The sequence below is a fragment of the Phocoena sinus genome, chromosome 12 (genome assembly GCF_008692025.1).
Source record: "Phocoena sinus isolate mPhoSin1 chromosome 12, mPhoSin1.pri, whole genome shotgun sequence".
Lineage (NCBI taxonomy): Eukaryota > Metazoa > Chordata > Mammalia > Artiodactyla > Phocoenidae > Phocoena > Phocoena sinus.
Window position 1 is genome coordinate 43,982,705 of NC_045774.1, and position 19,052 is coordinate 44,001,756.

At 38.2% G+C, this 19,052-nt stretch overlaps 1 protein-coding gene across 12 annotated transcripts in view; it reads right to left on the reverse strand.

The window, feature by feature from the left end:
* Window positions 1-19,052, reverse strand: part of DSE (dermatan sulfate epimerase) — a 70,892-nt gene that overhangs the window by 32,360 nt on the left and 19,480 nt on the right. For 5 of the 12 annotated variants that reach the window (XM_032650599.1, XM_032650597.1, XM_032650600.1 and 2 more), the window contains exon 2: window positions 5,075-5,543. The exons of 2 other annotated variants lie outside the window; for them this stretch is intronic. In XM_032650599.1, coding sequence (XP_032506490.1) covers window positions 5,075-5,490 — 416 coding nt within the window. In that variant the 5' untranslated portion in view covers window positions 5,491-5,543. The remainder of the gene's footprint in view (window positions 1-5,074; window positions 5,544-19,052) is intronic. 5 more of the 12 variants (XM_032650602.1, XM_032650604.1, XM_032650607.1 and 2 more) reach the window with 2 other exon arrangements.

Here is a 19,052-nt window from a genome sequence, read left to right on the forward strand (position 1 = left end):
TAATCCCACGGACACTCTATACTTCAAAACTAATTGAGCCTACTTTCTTTGCTGTTAAAAAAATTCAGGGCCCACATGTGGCCCACTCACCCATGGGACATAAGATGCATTTCAGTAACTGTCTCATTGCTAGTCCAGCTGATGTCCCTTATCTTTTTCTTTCTTCCTTTCTTTTTCAGATATTTCCTATTTGAATATTGTTTTTTGTTTCCTTAATCTTTGGGGAAAAAGGTATAGTAGAAAAAAGTAAAAATAAGTAAATAAAAATATACACACGTATGAAAATTTTAGGAAAGTAGAGCAATGTCTGCTGACTCCAAAAACTCCAAAAATTTGACTTTTTGGAAATCTCTTAAATCTTGACTAAGAACCGTTTTTATTTATTTTCCCACCTTAAAGTTTAAGGTTCTGGGGGAAAAAAGCTGAGGGAGAATTTTTAGTTATTTGGAATCCAATAATGTTCTTTTTAATTATGTAAGGACTGAATGCAGAAAGCAACTATTTATAAATGAGAATATCCCCAATGTGCCAACTGACATACACAGAACTTGCTCTGGTGACTAGGTGATATTGTATTAAAAAAATGAATTGACTTTAAGTGTAATAAAATGCATTTTCTGTTGTTACCAGCTCTAGATTTATGACCTCAGCTCATTAAGCTTTCTTAAAGAAGTTGTCTGATTAAGTTCTAATCACACTTTTATATAATACAGAGCCAACTATAACCCAAATCCTAGCTTTCATCTGGAAGATGAGATGTATAGGGGACTCAAATCAAAGGTCAGAGACATTATTGGTGATGCTGAAAATAATTTGCCATTTTATATATAGGTTAAAATAATATCTTTTTAAATTTGATTTTTAGAACTAAGTTAAGAACAATTAAATTACTCTGTTACTTTTACTGTTATGAAGGATGTTATGAAGAATGCATGACATTAACAGAAGGCAGAAGAACAAAGGAGAGAGCTTCTGAGAGAGAATATGGGCATCTCCGCAAAAGCAGATACAGTATGTAGACATGTCTCATCTTTCTGTGGTGCCCAATCATCTGGGTACTCGCTGACACACAGAATTATAATGTCAAAAGAAGAAAGTTTTGCATGTTGTTATTTTTCAATCACCACCATCATCATTATCAATCTATGAGATTCCCTTTCTACTTTGTAGTACATTATATCAGATGAACACAAAAGATCAGTATATCATTAGATAATATTTTCTATTTAATTTTTCCAATGGCCCTAGACTCTTAAATAAGTGAATCTACAGGTGTGACCTTTTAGCTCTTTATTTACAAACTACTCAAATGGTATATGTACAACTGATTCACTTTGCTGTACACCTGAAACTAACACAACATTGTAAATAACTACACTCCAATAAAAAGTAAAAGAAAAAACCCCCCACAAAACCCAAAAATACTCAAATGAAATGAATCACATGAATAAATCTGTATGCATGTACATCTCAGATGTACTTCTTTTGAATACCAGACAAAAGACACATCACTGTTACTTTCCCCTAAGCCATCATGATTGGTGTTACCATCAGATTCTTATATGCCAAAAAAAGGGCCCAGGGGAGCACTGCTGAAAGTTTTAATGGAATAAAGCCAAAAGGAATATGTTATGAGTTAAACAGATGTTCTAGTTTTGAGAGCAATTTGGACAAAGATAAGTCAAATCTCCAAATAAATCCCAAACAAATACTATTTCCTTACAGCCTACATACACCAAATTATAAACTAAACAGGATCTAAGTACTAAGCAAATATCAGTAACAATAATTATCATTACTCGTATTTATTGAAGGCTTACTATTTGATAGGAACTGTGCTAAGTACTTTACATTATCTCATTTAATCCTCAAATCTTTAAGTCATGAATAAAAACTAATAAGATACTCCAATAAAAATTATTAAAAAAATTTTTTAAATTTAAAGATAAATTAATTTAAAAATCCAGATAGTCTTGAATTCTGCTTAATTGAAAAACAAAAAACTAATGAACCCCTACTATTAAGTGATGCTTACACTTAATTCTGAGCAGAGAATATAGTCCTAGCTTAGGTTTCAAATACCCAATGTTTGCAGCCCTTACCCTAGGTGCAAATTTTAAACTTACTGGGCTATTTTTTTCATCACTGAATCCCCAGCACCTAGCATGGTACATGACATACAACAGATGCTCAATAAATGTTTGTTAATTGAATAAGTGAGTGGACACAATTTAGTCACTGGTTTTCAAAGGAGTAGAAAGGATCCTCATGGAATATGGCAAATGTATTAAGTTTGATGAAGCCATTGTAGGAAGCTTTTAAAATTAATTAATTAATCAAATTAATTGATAAATCAATATTAATTATTGATCTCTTTTTTTAATTACAAAATAATGGCTATATTTCACTGCACTATACAATATATCCCTGCTGATTATTTATTTTATACATAGTAGTTTTTTTTTAAACATCTTTATTAAAGTATAATTGCTTTACAATTGTGTGTTAGTTTCTGCCTTATAACAAAGTGAATCAGTTATACATATACATATGTCCCCATATCTCTTCCCTCTTGCGTCTCCCTCCCTCCCACCCTCCCTATCCCACCCCTCTAGGTGGTCACAAAGCACCGAGCTGATCTCTCTGTGCTATGTGGCTGCTTCCCACTAGCTACCTATTTTACGTTTGGTAGTGTATATATGTCCATGCCACTCTCTCACTTTGTCCCAGCTTACACTTCCCCCTCCCCGTGTCCTCAAGTCCATTCTCTAGTAGGTCTAGTAGGTCTGCATCTTTATAAATAAGAGTCAGTCTTTTATTTTCCTCTGAAACCAAATATAGGTGAACTATGTCCTAAGACAATGACAACGACCACAATACATTTCTCTGGGTACAGTGGCAACATATGATTTAGTTGATTTAAATAGGAACAGTTGAACTACCAAAACATTTAGCAGTGTTTTAAGTTGTCAAAAAGTGATTGATTATATTCAACTACAGTTTAATAAAAACTTAAGGGTCTAGGGGTTGGGTGTGGTTGCTCTTAAAAAGTTAAAATTTCCATAAAATCATTTAAAAGTACAACCTAGTAACAGTACTTGCCAAGACAAAAATGTTCCAGTAGCTCGACTTTTTATGCTAGGATCACTTCTGGAACTAGAAACCAGATGTAAAGGTAAATTCTCAATTTCTGACCTTCATCTAAGAGGTCTAGGGAAAGAAGTCAACTGTTCAGCTCTATTAAATCACAGACTGGCTTTGGGTTACTGGCTAACGGCATAGAGGTATACCTATTTTTATCAATACTGCCGTGAACAAAGTACTAGTCCTCTAATAAATTCCTACACAGCTCCACAACCAGTAATTCTGAACTTGTAGAAACTATGAAAATGTTCATTTTTATTTATTTTCCTCCTTTTATCATAGGAGTCTAGTCCTCTCTAATAACAGCATTCATTTAAGTTGGTATTTATATGCCTGAATGTTTTATATCATCATAATACAATTGCAGTGGTCTTGTGAATTCTCTTAATGCGATTTTATTTGTACTAAAAAAAAAATCTCCATTAAAAAGTGGTACTTCACAGTTAGCTACTCTTTCATGAAGTGAAACAGACGGCTCTCTGGAACATTTTCATCCACATCTTAATCTGTCAAATTTCACTTACCTATCTAAAACAAAAAGGACTTTAAAAGTACCCTTATAGACAACAAAGGTTTTTTTCCCCTAAAGTAAATATGGTTGCCACTTTTTAACTAACTGTACAATGTCAAGTGAGTAATTGTAACACTTGATAATGGAAACTTATAAGTCAAATATCCAATTTCCATCCATCTTTATTTTCTTTCTTGGTGTCAGGAGTAGAATGAGGTTAGTCAAGAACAGAAACTAAGGCATACACGGCTCAGCTTTGAAACAAATCAAATAAAAAGGTTCTTTTCAACCTAAAATATTGTAAGCTTCAAAACGATTATACATACCTCATAACAAGCCTTAAAAAAATAAGCTCTGATATGGATTTAATGTCAACTCTTCCATAATCTTTTTCATTTAGAAATTCCAGAAACTCCTTCAAATTCTATAAACAAACAATATTCTTTACCATACTGGCAGAAATTTACTTACCATACTGGCAGAATTCAGGAAGCTTGCAAGCTACCATTATTCACCCTTATGATATCTGAGATGTAACTCTTCACAACATTAAATGCATCGCTGATTTTTCTAAGCATTTAAAAATGAGCTCTCTCCAACCCTATGACAAGTATCAGCCTACGTAATTTTAAAAGGATATTTCATACAGTTTGTAATTTTTTGTAGTGTAATTGGACCATGTGTATTAAAACACAGTTTAAATAAGAATACCCGCGGAATCCCTAGTTTAATTAATTCATCCCATACCTTTTGGAAGCAGGTAGACATATTAATTATACACAAATAAAATAAATTTAAGCTAATCAAGGAGAGACAGGAAGTTTGTTCTCAAATCTTGAACTCCTGAAAGTAAATTATTACATAATTAGAATTCCTCACATAATTATACCACAACATTGGTTTTCCTACAGGTTTGGGCAATTTGCTGGTTACTGGATAAGATCTTATTTATAAATTGTCAGTTAATCCTATCACATTTACTTTTAGCTCCTAATTGTCCTAAAATGCAAAGAAATCTTAATTGGCGGAAATCTCTTGCTGGCAAAAGGTTTTAACCACTTGGGGGTCAATCAGAACCTAAGGCCTGATGATGGTAATACAAGGCTGTTAAACAAGGGGGAAAGAAATCTCAACAATCAAGATGATACTATTTACTCAATGCAGCAAATTATTTTTTCTTTGGTTAGGTTCTACCTAAATATTTTTCTTCTAACTTTAAACATGGAAGTCACTAGGTCTTTTGAAACTAGGGACCATTCATAAGCCACTAACAACACAAATAACAAGTATCCTATCCCCTTCACTCACGCACACACACAAGTATGTGAAAATCTGGCCTCTGAGATTTCATTTGACTATGAATTCATTTTTTTTAATTGCAGAGTTTAATACAGTAAGAAGAAAAAGACAAAAATCTACCAACTAGGCTGAGCTGCCATCCTCTCCATGTAGTCTTTGGCCATATCTCGGGCTTCAATGTTCTCAGGATACAGCACGCAGAACATGGCCAAGGCTCCCAAGTTGTTGCCGTAAATTTCATTCCAGCGGGCGCTGTACTCCTTGGGATCCCAGGGAGGGAGGTACTCCAAGGGGCTGGACAGCATGATGTGCACGGCCTCGGTGAGCCGGGCGGCAATGTGCTCGTGGGAGCTGGCAGCTCTGAGCTGGAGCTTGGCCACCTCCGCCCTGGAGAAGTACAGCATTGGATGGCTGTCGTAGTTGGCATTTGTAAAGGGAATCATGACTTCTGGGTTCTCGTCGGTGACATAGGCTGACACAAAGCAAAACAAATATATGAAAAACACACTGGGAGCCCCCCGTGTGTGAGTCCTCATCGTGGCCTCAGATCTCCAAATCTCCAAGGCAGCCAAACCATCTTCGAAAGATCCTACAGGACGGAAAAGAGAAGAGGAGGATATGTCAACCAGGGGACCATGGTGAAGCAGGAAATACGTGGTAGGTAGCGACCTTGCTTACTATGAAAATTAAGCTTATGAATTTTTAGACTTTTCAAAAATACAGCAAAAATTTGAGCTAGGAAGAAACTAAAACCTAATCATTTAATTAACTCATTAATTAATTACACATGATACAACAGACATATTCATTGTGGAAAACAGAAACTTTGGACTTGGGAAAACAGTATAATATCTGCTCGAGTAGAGAAGAAAAACTCTTGTTGGCATTCTTCTCACGTTTTATCACACAAAAAACGTTTTGATTTTATGGTATTTTTGGACATTAATATGAAAACCACAGTAACCAAAAGCTTGTGGTGAAATATCGTCTGGGAATCAGGATGGACGTTAGGGAAAAAAAAAAAGAAAATCCTGTCTTAATACAGCCACCTTCACTCTAAGTTCTCCCCTCCTCTCAGCATTCTCCATTCTGAACCAGGGATTAGGATCAATACATCTATATGAATGTGAGCAGACAAAATATTATGAGTAAGGCTAAATATTCTCTTTGTGTCAGCAGAAGGTGGGGACTGCGACAACAAAAGCAGGGTAAACATCTGCTAAGCCTATGTGTTCCCTGGGCTGATATCGGCAGGAGTGCAGGGCATGATTAGACAGGGGGCTGCAGGGACTAGAGACTGACATGCCTTCATTCAGAAAATAAAATTCCAGAATTAAAAGGCTGAAAGAACACGTGTGCATTTTCCCCTTATTATTTGAAACTACTGTCTACTTTTTCATTTTGTATTTGGGATTTTGGTGTCATTCAGTAAGTCAGACATTTAAACCAAGCTCACATATTTTCTTAACTGCTTAACTTTCTTAAAAATCCTTTTCTTTCAGTGGCAGCTTTGCTCACAGGTTAGCAAGAACGTCTTTCAAAGTAGGAACATTAAAAAAAAAAAAAGAAAGAAAGAAAATCCTCAGCCTGGTCTATGTCCCACATCTGGGATAAAGCAGGCATAAAATCCCCCAGAGGAAAGTCAGGGAATTCTTAAAATTCCTCAGAGGGGAAAGGTTATAGAAAGCAGACCAGAAAAAGACAGTTTTATGTAAATAATGAACAGTAGTTTTCAATTATTCATCGGAGAAACTGGTGGAGAAAAATCAACCTCTCCAGCTGAACACAAACTATTTTTCCAAGGAAAGTCTGCCTCATCACATTCAGAAGAAAGAAAACTAAGGATTTAACACACATTGGAGAACAATCCATATTCTCAACTTGGTCTATCTCCAAGAGAAAGGCAACATGGCATCACTTGTAGATGCTGCCATAAACTCTAGTATTCTTTGTATTTCTGAACGCGCTTTAGACTATATATATAAAACTCAGTGGCAGTGATTTTGTGAAGCAGTTTAGATTTACTTCAAGAGTAGAACCTGTAATGAATAAAAACAACTAATATAGCCATGCTAAATAAAATACATAAAATAGAAATAACTCTTGGACTCCACCCATATTGTGTCTAGCACCCAAATCTTCAAGGCAACTGGCTGCCTCCTTCAAGGCCAGAGAGCTGGCCCAGAGTCTTCTGTGGTTATGTCTGAGGAGGGGTGTAGTCTCTGGCAACACAGAGACATGGCTGAGTCTGAAGTAATGCTCAGTCCCCACTGCCCCCACCCTGAGGTGTATTTTTTGCTCTTTTCAGAGAACAAGTGTGCTAATTTTTTTTTAAAGCCTGCATATATTAAATCCCCAAAGGTCTACAACTGGATGCAGCCATCAATGCAATTAGCACTGTTGCGGGGGTGGGGGTGGGGGTGGGTTGTAGGCAGCCAGACTGAGGATGGCTTGGAAGTTTCTCCTTTAACTGACCTCTACGTGCGTAGAATAGAACTGAAGATCTTCTCTCAACTACTGGGTTTTTGTTTGTTTGTTTGCTTATTTGTTTTCCTTGTTTAAAAGGCTTTTAACATAAAGCAAATAATTTTTTGCAACATTGCCCAAACTTTTCATTATCAAATTGTCTGAGGCTTCTTAACGATTATCATTTCACAACAATATCTCCATTTTCACCTTCTCTAAATGAACTGGCCTAACAGATGTACCATTAAAACAGAGCTTCACTCTCAACATATTTTAAAGTTTGTATTCAAACAGTATGAAGAAAACAGGATCAGGAAATTCAGACGTAAAAGTGAATGGATTACTGATACATGCTACATCATGGATGCAACTAAGTGAAAGAAGACACGAAAGGCCACATGTTGTATGGTTCCATTTCTACGAAATGTCCAGCAGTGGCAAATCCATAGACACAGAAAATATTATACATTAGTGGTTGCCAGGGGTTTGGAAGAGAGGGAAATAGGGAATGACTGCTTAAAATGGGTGTAGGTTTCCTTTTGGGGTGATGAAAATGTTTTGCGTCAACTACTGTTTTTTAAACGTGTAGCTCAAATTCTAGGTGGGTAAGGGGGTGGCATGGGTTATGGATGGATGGGTTGGAAGCTATGTGGAAACTAGAAACTCCATCTCAGATTCTGCACACACATTCCCTAAAAGGGGCTAAAGCTGATTTGTTTTATTCTTTCTCCTGCCTTATGCATATCACCCTCCTATCCAGGGCTGGAGTCACTGAGATAGAGACAGCTGCTCCACAGTGACCCTCCCAATCCAGGACTGACTCAAGCTATGATCACAGCCACTTCTGCCACATTGCTTCCGGTTACATAGGATATGCCTGAGGGTATTTAAACAAGAAGCGCTGTTCCTGAAGCACAGACCTCATTAAGATGTTGTTTTGGGAACGATGCCACCTCAATATGCCAACTGTTACCAAAGGTTCCCTAGTTATTGCTTCATTCACGTGAGGGTGTCAGGGCAGCAAGGCCTGAGTTACCACACATTTAAAACATTCTTGTTGGAATACATGTGGGCCAGTGCAGTACCCACAGAAATTCTGCTGAACAATCATCCACGAAGAATGAGAAGAGAAGACCGTGGCACTCGCGGTGGCACAAATTGTGCAGCCTTCCTCATAGCATACACACAACAAGCCCAGCCTCTACTCTCTGTAATTTATTAATGCCTTTGCTGAGCTACCTGAAGAGTTAACATCTCCTGTATTTGGCGGGTACCTGTACCACATCGGACTGTTTCAGCTGTTTATGCCATACCTCACAGAAGAGGGGACCACAGCTCCCTCTTTGCATCACAGGGATTAGCAGTGTGTGCCTGGCATATAAAAGGCAGCTCACAGACGCTGGCTGAACTTGTGGGCCTAGGAGCTGATAGAGTGGATCTCATTATTGAAATGAGCAAGGAGAAACCTTATTCCTCCTTATTTGAAGCCAAAGCAAGTTTAGAATTTTTGAGAAAAAGTTTCTGCCAGAAAACGAACAGAGAAAAACACTCACGAGGCCTAGAAACTTCTGTAGCCTAAAACATATTCACTAGGTTTTGTTTTTCTTTTTTAACATCTTTATTGGATTATAATTGCTTTACAACAGTGTGTTAGTTTCAGCTTTATAACAAAGTGAATCAGATATACATGTACATATATCCCCATATCTCCTCCCTCTTGCATCTCCCTCCCACCCTCCCTATCCCACCCCTCTAGGTGGTCACAAGCACTTAGCTGACCTCTCTGTGCTATGCGGCTGCTTCCCACTAGCTATTTATTTCATATTTGGTAGTACATATAAGTCCATGCCACTCTCTCACTGCGTCTCAGCTTATCTTTCCCCCTCCCTGTGTCCTCAAGTCCATTCTCTATGTCTGTATCTTTATTCCTGTCCTGCCCCTAGGTTCCTCAGAACCTTTTTTTTTTTTTTAGATTCCATATAGATGTGTTAGCATATAGTATTTGTTTTTCCCTTTCTGACTTACTTCACTCTATGGCAGACTCTAGGTCCATCCACCTCACTACAAATAACTCAATTTTGTTTCTTTTTATGGCTAAGTAATATTTCATTGTGCATATGTGCCACATCTTCTTTATCCATCCATCTGTCGATGGACATTTAGGTTGCTTCCATGTCCTGGCAATTGTAAAATGAGCTGCAATGAACACTGTGGTACATGACTCCTTTTGAATTATGGTTTTCTCAGGGTATATGCCCAGTAATGGGATTGCCGGGTCACAGGGCAGTTTTATATTTAGTTTTTTTTTTTTTTTTTTTAAACATCTTTATTGGGGTATAATTGCTTTACAATGGTGTGTTAGTTTCTGCTTTATAACAAAGTGAATCAGCTATACATATACATATGTTCCCATATGTCTTCCCTCTTGCGTCTCCCTCCCTCCCACTCTCCCCATCCCACACTTCCAGGCTGTCACAAAGCACCGAGCTAATATCCCTGTGCCTTGCGGCTGCTTCCCCCCAGCTATCTACCTTACTACGTTTGTTAGTGTGTATATGTCCATGACTCTCTCTCGCCCTGTCAAAACTCACCCTTCCCCCTCCCTTATATTTAGTTTTTTAAGGAACCTCCATACTGTTCTCCATAGTGGCTGTATCAATTTACATTCCTACCAATAGTGCAAGAGAGTCCCCTTTTCTCCACACCCTCTCCAGCATTTACTGTTTATAGATTTTTGGATGATGGTCATTCTGACTGGTGTGAGGTGACACCCCATTGTAGTTTTGATTTGCATTTCTCTAATGATTAGTGATGTTGAGCATCCTTTCATGTGTTTGTTGGCAATCTGTATATCTTCTTTGGAGGATATCTATTTAGGTCTTCTGCCCATTTTTGGATTGGGTTGTTTGTTTTATTTGATATTGAGCTGCATGAGATGCTTAAAAATTTTGGAGATTAATCCTGTCAGTTGCTTCATTTGAAAATATTTTCTCCCATTCTGAGGGCTGTCTTTTCGTCTTCTTTATGGTTTCCTTTGCTGTGCAAAAGCTTTTAAGTTTCATTAGATCCCATTTGTTTATTTTTGTTTTTATTTCCATTTCTCTAAATGGAGGAGGGTCAAAAGGATCTTGCTGTGATTTATGTCATAGAGTGTTCTGCCTATGCTTTCCTCTAAGAGTTTTATAGTGTCTGGCCTTACATTTAGGTCTTTAATCCATTTTGAGTTTATTTTTGTGTATGGTGTTAAGGAGTGTTCTAATTTCATTCTTTTACATGTAGCTGTCCAGTTTTCCCAGCACCACTTATTGAAGAGGCTGTCTTTTCTCCATTGTATATTCTTGCGTCCTTTATCAAAAATAAGGTGACTATATGTGCATGGGCTTATCTCTGGGCTTTCTATCCTGTTCCATTAATCTATATTTCTGTTTTTGTGCCAGTACCATACTGTCTTGATTACTGTAGCTTTGTGGTATAGTCTGAAGCATAGGAGCCTGATTCCTCCAGCTCCGTTTTTCTTTCTCAAGACTGCTTTGGCTATTCAGGGTCTTTTGTGTTTCCATACAAATTGTAAATTTTTTGTTCTAGTTCTGTGAAAAATGCCATTGGTAGTTTGATAGGAATTGCATTGAATCTGTAGATTGCTTTGGGTAGTATAGTCATTTTCACAATGTTGATTCTTCCAATCCAAGAACATGGTATATCTCTCCATCTGTTTGTATCATCTTTTTTTTTTTTTTTTGCGGTACGTGGGCCTCTCACCCTTGCGGCCTCTCCCATTGTGGAGCACAGGCTCCAGACGCGCAGGCTCAGCGGCCATGGCTCACGGGCCCAGCCACTCCGCGGCATGTGGGATCTTCCCAGACCGGGGCATGAACCTGTGTCCCCTGCATTGGCACGCGGACTCTCAACCACTGCACCACCAGGGAAGCCCTGTTTGTATCATCTTTAATTTCTTTCATCCGTGTCTTATAGTTTTCTGCATACAGGTCTTTTGCCTCCTTAGGTAGGTTTATTCCTAGGTATTTTATTCTTTTTGTTGCAATGGTAAACGAGAGTGTTTCCTTAATTTCTCTTTCAGATTTTTCATCATTAGTGTATAGGAATGCAAGAGATTTCTGTGCATTAATTAATTTGGTATCCCGCTACTTTACCAAATTCATTGATGAGCTCTAGTAGTTTTGTGGTAGCATCTTTAGGATTCTCTATGTACAGTATCATGTCATCTGCAAACAGTGACAGCTTTACTTTTCCGATTTGGATTCCTTTTATTTCTTTTTCTACTCTGACTGCTGTGGCTAAAACTTCCAAAACTATGTTGAAAAATAGTGGTGAGAGTGGGCAACCTTGTCTTGTTCCTGATCTTAGTGGAAATGGTTTCAGTTTTTCACCGTTGAGAATGATGTTAGCTGTGGGTTTGTCATATATGGCCTTTATTATGTTGAGGTAAGTTCCCTCTATGCCTACTTTCTGGAGGGTTTTTATCATAAATGGGTGTTGAATTTTGTTGAGAGTTTTTTCTGCATCTGTTGAGATGATCATATGGTTTTTCTCCTTCAATTTGTTAATATGGTTTATCACATTTATTGATTTGTGTATTATTCACTAGGTTTTCAAAAAAAAAATGAAAGAGGTAAACAAATTAAACTTAACTAAAGTCTAACACAAACTTGCTTTAGCCTGATAACCGAAAGGGAGACCTATTTCCCATCTACCATCTTAAATCTGTCTAGGAAATTTCATCGAAAAGCCCCTATAACCAGGCTTTGGGTTTGGATTTCCCCTTTAACCTTCTACCTTTGGCATTCCGTATATCCTCTCTGTAAAGAGAAGAGCTAAAATTAGGTGGACAAAGCAACTGACAGAGGAATAATCTCCAAAATATACAAGCAGCTCATGCAGCTCAATATCAAAAAAACAAACAACCCAATCACAAAATGGGCAGAAGACCTAAATAGACATCTCTCCAAAGAAGACACACAGATGGCCAACAAACACATGAAAAGATGCTCAACATCACTAATCATTAGAGAAATGCAAATCAAAATCACAATGAGGTATCACCCCACACCAGTCAGAATGGCCATCATCAAAAAAATCTACAAACAATAAATGCTGGAGAGGGTGTGGAGAAAAGGGAACCCTCTTGCACTCTTGGTGGGAATGTAAAGTGATACAGCCGCTATGGAGGACAGTATGGAGGATCCTTAAAAAACTAAAAACAGAACTGCCATATGACCCAGCAATCTCACTACTGGGCATATACCCTGAGAAAACCATAATTCAAAAGGAGTCATGTACCACAATGTTCACTGCAACACTATTTACAATAGCCAGGACATGGAAGCAACCTAAATGTCCATCGACAGATGAATGGATAAATAAGATATACTACATATATACAATGGAATATTACTCAGCCATAAAAAGGAATGAAATTGGGTCATTTGTAGTGATGTGGATAAACCTAGAGCCTGTCACACAGAGTGAAGTAAGTCAGAAAGAGAAAAACAAATACTGTATATTAACGCATATATATGGAATCTAGAAAAATGGTACTGATAAATCTATTTGCAGGGCAGGAAAAAAGACACAGACGTAGAGAACGGACTTGTGGACACAGGGGGAAGGGTAGGGTGGGATGAACTGAGAGAGTAGCATTGACATATATACACAACTATGTGTAGTGGGAAGCTGCTGTATAGCACAAGGAGCTCAGCTTGGTGCTCTGTGATGACCTAGAGGGGTGGGATGGTGGTGGGGGGAGTCGGGGGGGATTGGGGGGAGAGTCGGGGGGGATTGAGGGGGATGGGAAGGCGGCTCAAGAGGGAGGGGATATATGTATACGTACAGCTGATTCATTTTGTTGTACAGCAGAAACTAGCACAACATTGTAAAGCAAATATACTCCAATAAAAAAAAAATAGGTGGACAGATTTTATGCTAATTTTATGTACTTATTTCAATGTACATTAGAAAAAACTATAACTATCACATCAAACCTGAGATTTCAATAGATAAATTTCCTGTTTAAAATACATTTAAGTTTAAAAATAATTTAAAAAGAAAAGTAAATGGATAAAGCAAAAACCGTTGAAGGTGGTGCCTGAATGACTAAAGTTTGGAAGATGCTGAAAATGGTGAGTGAAACAACGGCCATTAAAGGCTAATGAGTTTACCAAAATGACCAACCCTGACTCTCTGGCTCCCCCTACCACAACACACACACACACACACACACACACACACACACACACACACACACACACCTTGCACAAATTAAGTCTGTACTTTCAGATGTCTGCAGATGATCTCTCAAGCCATTCTCTCCCTAGTTCATTGTGCTGCAAACACGGCAGAGTGCTACCACCTCCCTTAAAACTTTAAGCTGCCCTTGGCCCAGTTCAAGAGCACGGAACTCTCAATATGGCAAAATCGTGAGCTCCCCTCAGCAGCTGCCTAAGAGTACACAGTTTACCCATAATTCAATTCTCAGGATGGTTCTGAATGACCCTATTAAGGCCTCATTTCCCCTAACAGTCTTCCTCTTCTCTTCTCCACTAGTTTTTCTAATCCAGTTTTCCTTCTTATTTTTTGGTCTCACTCTACACAGCTTAGAGAGCAAAACATTCCTAAATTTTGACCTAATCAATGAATACAGTATAGTTGAGATAATTCAGATAGCAATTTAATCATTTCTCTGCTTGCATGCCCTACATATATCTGCAACAGCTCAACTGGCATTATGCTAAGGCCAAGCCAAATAATGCAAAAAGGACTTAACAAACTGACCGAATTCCAATTATCTTAAGTAGGTCCTCACAAAGCAACAATAAGCCTAAAGTTGTTTTGCTTTAATTCTGGTTCCAACAAGCCACTGCAGCTATTATGATTGCTGACACACAGAGAAATTTTGTGTGAAACGCTCTTCACGTGTTTGATCTTTCCCTTTACAATAACTCAATGTGGTAAAGCAGTATTAAGAGTTAATCTAACAACATCTTAGCGTAAACTTCAGAGGCAGAAAAACAACCTCAATCTCCCAAACCCTAAACCAAGGTTCTTTCCTTTAGCCAAATTGTTAACATTCAACAACATTAAAGGTTCCATTTTTGTCATCCTTACACAAAGAAAGCACAGAAAGAGTATGCTGAGAAGGATCAAGAACTGAAAGCTATACGAGTACATCGAGTTTCAAAAATGATATGGGTTTGCAAACAGTCTGGGCGATTTATAAATGAAACATACAGTAGTACAAAAGTTCTTTCAATTCCTCTGGCTTTAGAAATATACAAAGTATAAGGATAGAAGAAATCACCCTATAGAAAGTAAACCATGTCCCAAATTAAGATGGATTAAAAAACCCCTTATAATATGTGCCAAGTCTAAGGAGCACAGCATTATGGTTAACATTATGGGCGTGGAGTTGGGCAGGCATGAGTATAAGTCCCAGCTCTGCTGTCTACTAGTTTTGATCAACTGAGTCCTGCTCTCGGAACCCCCGTTCTCTCATCCATAAAATGGCCCCAACTTCCTGAGGCAAAATAAATATTATGTGATGCACTTAGCATAGAACCTGACATGAAAGGCTTCATAAATATTTGTCATTTTGAATAAAAGGGAAGAAGTTTCAGACATGCAAGACGATACTCACCTACCCGTAAAATATTTTATTTGAAAGAAACTAAATATTATAGTAAAAGAATAAGAACTAAAGATATCCACTGACTAGGGCAAGGTCACGCCACGTGTTAGAGACTTAGCTGAAACTAGAACACAAGGCTCCTGACCCTTTAGGGCATCGTTCACAGTAAGCCCCACACTCACTAGACAGGAAAGCAAATGACCCTTGAAATTTTTCAAGAATTTGTTGGCGGTTTTACCCCCAAAGAAAAGCATAAACATTAAATAAACTATTATCTGAATCTGATTGCCTCCCAAGGCCAGTTATTTATTCTTGGTGTACAAAAGGTGACTGCTGCTTACTGTATTCTTTGGAAAGAAAGGCCCAGTGATACAGTAAGTGCTGGGAAAAACAATCTCTGGCCGGGGAGCTGTTTCCTAGGAACAAGTTGATATTATGGAAGGAGTACATGAGGACTTGGAGGACATCTGCTGCTATTGCCAGAGATGATGATTTAAACTCAGTCCAGGCTCTGGTCTTGGGTCAGTCTATGTCATCAGCATCTCAGCTGATCACCCTAGGAGATGCTATCTGATGTTAATGAAACTAAATCCCTCCTCCCTCCACATATATAAAACCAGAATGTCAGTGCACTCATTTATGAGAAATACAACTATCAAGCAGATTAGGAAATATTTTCTGGCTTCATCAGAAAAATACAAAGGAAGTAAAATTATTAGACAATTGCCTGGTGTACAAGGAATCAGAACAAAGGCAGTGGGAAGGGCCCTGGGCCTGGAGCAACTCAACGAGTAGAGATCACCACCATAGCTGCCCTTGAAAGGAGTCTGTGTTGTCAGCATGTCACAAATGCCCCTGGGACATCATTAAAAATCAATGTCTAGGGGCTTCCCTGGTGGTGCAGCGGTTGAGAGTCCGTCTGCTGATGCAGGGGACACGGGTTCGTGCCCCGGTCTGGGAAGATCCCACATGCCGCGGAGTGGCTGGGCCCGTGAGCCATGGCCGCTGAGCCTGCGCGTCCGGAGCCTGTGCTCCGCAATGAGAGAGGCCACAACAGTGAGAGGCCCGTGTACCACAAAATAAAAAAAAAAAAATTGAATTGTAGTGAATATTTAGGAAAGAAGAGCAAAATGTATGCCCCCCACAGCTCCTGCCACCACCTCCACCAAGCCCAGCCCAACATCAGCTGTTATGGTTTGCCCAACCCAATGGATAGGCCCAGTAGTGAATAATATGACTAGGACAGCTAACCCTTCCACACTAGATCTGGATGTGCCCTTATCCATGAAGGGCTGAAACAGCCCAGCAGACCAAACAACTGAACACCCCTGACACCGTACCCTCTGCCCTGGAAAATGCGCAGACCCTGCAGGAGTTAGCAACTACAACTCCTCCCTCATCATGCTTCCAGTAAAACCCAAGTTCCCTCCCTCTATAGGCCTCCAATCAGGGTTTAGGCAAAGCAATGGCCTAAGAGCACTAGTACATCCCAGCAGAGCTACTTATTTCCTTCTCTGATCTATTTTAGGACTTAACTCTCAAAGAAATCTAATTCCAAGTATTTGAGAAACATCTTGTCATGGTCTCACACATACTACTTCCCTGTTTCCATATATTTTAAGTAACGGAATATACATGTGTTTAAAGTTCTCCTCACTTTTCTATTTCAATTTTATTAAAGGTATCATTAGGATAATTTTAGTTATTTTTCCTCAATATCAAAATAAAGCCTTATATGTCCTTGGTAAATTTTTGTAGTGAAATAAATCTAACATTATTCTTAAATATGTCAAATGTTAAGAAAACGTATGGTTTTGGTACTATGCAATCATTCCCTACAATTATACTCCCTGACGTGTAAAGCCTATGGACTCTGCCAAAAAAGAAAATTTTAAAAACCAAGGGTTCTTAATCAAAATGAAAGTTCTTTTTACTGAAGGCTTATTGTTTCCTTATTGCTTAAGGGTGAAACAAAATACATCTCCCCCAAAAAAGTCATTTCCAAACAAAAGTCCACAATATGAAATTATAACATATGGAAGCCCAAAGAATTTATACACACTACTGAGGGAGTAATTATAACCCTGAACCCACACAGCAAAACCACACTGTGTATAATAGTTGATGTTCACCACCTTTACACTCAACACTGGAGAACTTTAGGTTAAGTTTGTAAGTTAAGTGCAGCTCTGTGTAGTCAAAGAACATTTCTACATTGTCCCCAGGAAAGTTGTGAAGATACCACATTTTCCCTTAATATAATCTGAAGCTCACTTTTTTCCTACACCAACAATGATAACAGTATAACTTCTTTATATGAGAATAATTCATCTAAATTATGTTTTAAATGGTCAGAGATATTTTCTGGTATCAAGTCTGAAGGCTCCATCTCCCACACACCAGACACTATCAATACTTGAATGAATAACTTGGTGGCTATCAAACTGAAGACATAATTAGGAGGAGAGTTTTGCCTGGTGCTCATTCCTACAAAACTAAAAACCATTAAGATCCAGCTTTTGAGAGAGTGGTTGCCCTACAGAAAGCAGAGAGGAAGTAAAATCTGTATCATTTTCATGGAGGCAGAGAGACCAGGGTAGAGGTGGGGGGAAGGTCTACAAAGTCACTGATGAGACTAGTGGAGTACTGAATTTTGCCTGCAAAAAGGCTCAAAGACAAAATGAAATGGTTATACTTTATAAGACAAGCTATGAGTAAATTCTAGTTTATCTAGCAGTCTAACAATTGCATATCTTCTGAATGGTACCTTTTGTTACAATTTTAATCAATTTTCTTAATGATGACATCGGACGATAATATCTTATTTTCTGAATTTTTTACTCATATTATTTTCAGGCTAATTCAATGAGTGTATTTCTTTTTTGGTATTCTGAATCTTTTAAAAAGCAGTAACTTATGCGTATTAAGTTTTCCACTGCATTGTTTTCCAGAATTGGAATATCAGTTCCCTATCGATATTGGGGGTAAGAGTTTCTTACAAATATTAATTAACTCAGCTATGTATTGAGAAGCCATTAAATCCAGGAACATTTTGTATCCATGAGGATACAAAATGAAAATTCTTCCTTAGTCCAAAGCAATTTATTTAACTTATTGTACCTGGCCCCAAAAGACAGTTAGCAATCTTTTAATTTTTTTTTTTCCAAAATTTTTCTAAATAGTGAGTAATCAAAGATTTTTCTAGAAGAGTCTGAAAAATCAGCTCTGGCTTTCTCAGCAATCGCTTTAACCATGAAAACACTCTTTTCTGGCATTACTGACTAAAAATATAAAGCATGAAAAGATGAATAAAGATAATGAAGCCAAGAGCTAAATATAACCGTATACAGTTTCTATAACAGTTAAACTAAACCACGAAATGCCCATGAAAACTAAAGTAAAATTTTTCTTCCTGCCATAGATTCATGAGGGCAGACCGGTGAGGTAGTTAGGAGTGCTGGCTTGGGGGTCAGAGTGGCTTTTTTCACGACTGTATGACTTTGGACAAGCTAACTCTCTAAACCTACTCCCTTACTTAAAATGAAGATAGAAATGGTATTCGTCTCACAGACTGCTTGGGGGATTAAATGACATAACACCTATAAAGTACTTAACGCTTTCTGGTAAGTGTTCCCCCAAATGCTGGTTCTCATCATTCACCTCTGAACCTGATTAGCAATTGAGGGCACAAGCTGGAGCCAGACTTCCAGAGTTTGAAACCCAGCACCACCACATTCTTAGCTATGTTCCTGTTTCCTCCTCTGTAAAACGGATAAAATAATACCTGCCTCACAGGGCTTCTGTGATCTTAAATTAGCTTCAAGCATTAAAAGGGTGCCTGGGATTTAGAAAGAGTTCAATAAATGCTAGCGGTTGTCATCACCTTGTCAACGAGAACACCAAAGTCAGTCCACATAAGAGGAAGTGTGCCATGACACTACGAGGAAGTGCTCACGAACTATCACTCACAGAAAGTTATTTTTAAAATAG